The 842-nt window shown below is 66.6% G+C and overlaps 1 protein-coding gene across 1 annotated transcript in view; it reads left to right on the top strand.

Moving 5' to 3' along the window:
- IRX1 (iroquois homeobox 1) overlaps positions 1–842 on the top strand; it is a 4,381-nt gene that overhangs the window by 2,798 nt on the left and 741 nt on the right. The window contains exons 3-4 of the mRNA XM_005858121.2: positions 5–285; positions 636–708. Of these exons, the coding sequence (XP_005858183.2) occupies positions 5–285; positions 636–708 (354 nt within the window). The remainder of the gene's footprint in view (positions 1–4; positions 286–635; positions 709–842) is intronic.

The raw sequence follows: 842 nt of genomic DNA, 5'->3' as shown, positions 1-842 counted from the left end.
CCAGCGCCCCCGGGCCCCCTGCGGGCGCGCCTTTGCAGCACCCTGCCTTTCTGCCCAGCCACGGACTGTACACCTGCCACATCGGCAAATTCTCCAACTGGACCAACGGGGCCTTCCTGGCGCAGGGCTCGCTGCTCAACATGCGCTCCTTTCTGGGCGTCGGCACGCCCCACGCTGCGCCCCACGGCCCCCATCTGCCAGCGCCGCCGCCACCGCCCGTCGCCGTAGCCTCGGGGATGCTCCATGGCGACAAGGCCTCCTCCCGCAGCAGCCCGGCGCTCCCAGGTATGGCCCTGGGAGCGATTTTCCAGTCCTGGGCCAGGAATCCTGAGCCTGGGCTGATCGTGGGGGCGGGAGGCACCGGCCCGGGAGGAAGAGACGCAGTGGCTGCAGAGCCCGGCTGAGCAGTAACCTTCATTTGAATTCGGGGAGCCTGGTCAGGGCCCTCGGGCACTCCCGAGAGAGCTGTGCGCTGTCACCACAGTCCTGCCGGGAGGAGAAGGGGATGTTTCTCTTGGAGACTCTGCCCCAGTGGCGGGAGGGAATAAGTTGGGGAGGAGGCCTCGCACCTCTGCCCCCACCCTCACCCCAACTTGTCTCCCGGTCCTAATTATGCCTCTCCCTCTCCCTCGCAGAGAGAGACATTGTCCCCAGGCCGGACTCGCCGCCACAGCAGTTAAAGTCGCCCTTCCAGCCGGTGCGCGACAAGTGAGTGCCCTTTGCTTTACCACTGGTTCAGGGAGGGAGCAGGGTTGGTTGGCGGTGGGGTCGCGCAGTCAGTGTTGAAGGGACCTTGTCCACCAGCCTAGGTGGCCGGGCCAGCTGGGTCCACCCGGGTTTCT

Source organism: Myotis brandtii, unplaced genomic scaffold (genome assembly GCF_000412655.1).
Source record: "Myotis brandtii unplaced genomic scaffold, ASM41265v1 scaffold115, whole genome shotgun sequence".
In the NCBI taxonomy this organism is placed as follows: Eukaryota; Metazoa; Chordata; class Mammalia; order Chiroptera; family Vespertilionidae; genus Myotis; species Myotis brandtii.
This window is presented reverse-complemented; position numbering and strand designations above follow the sequence as displayed.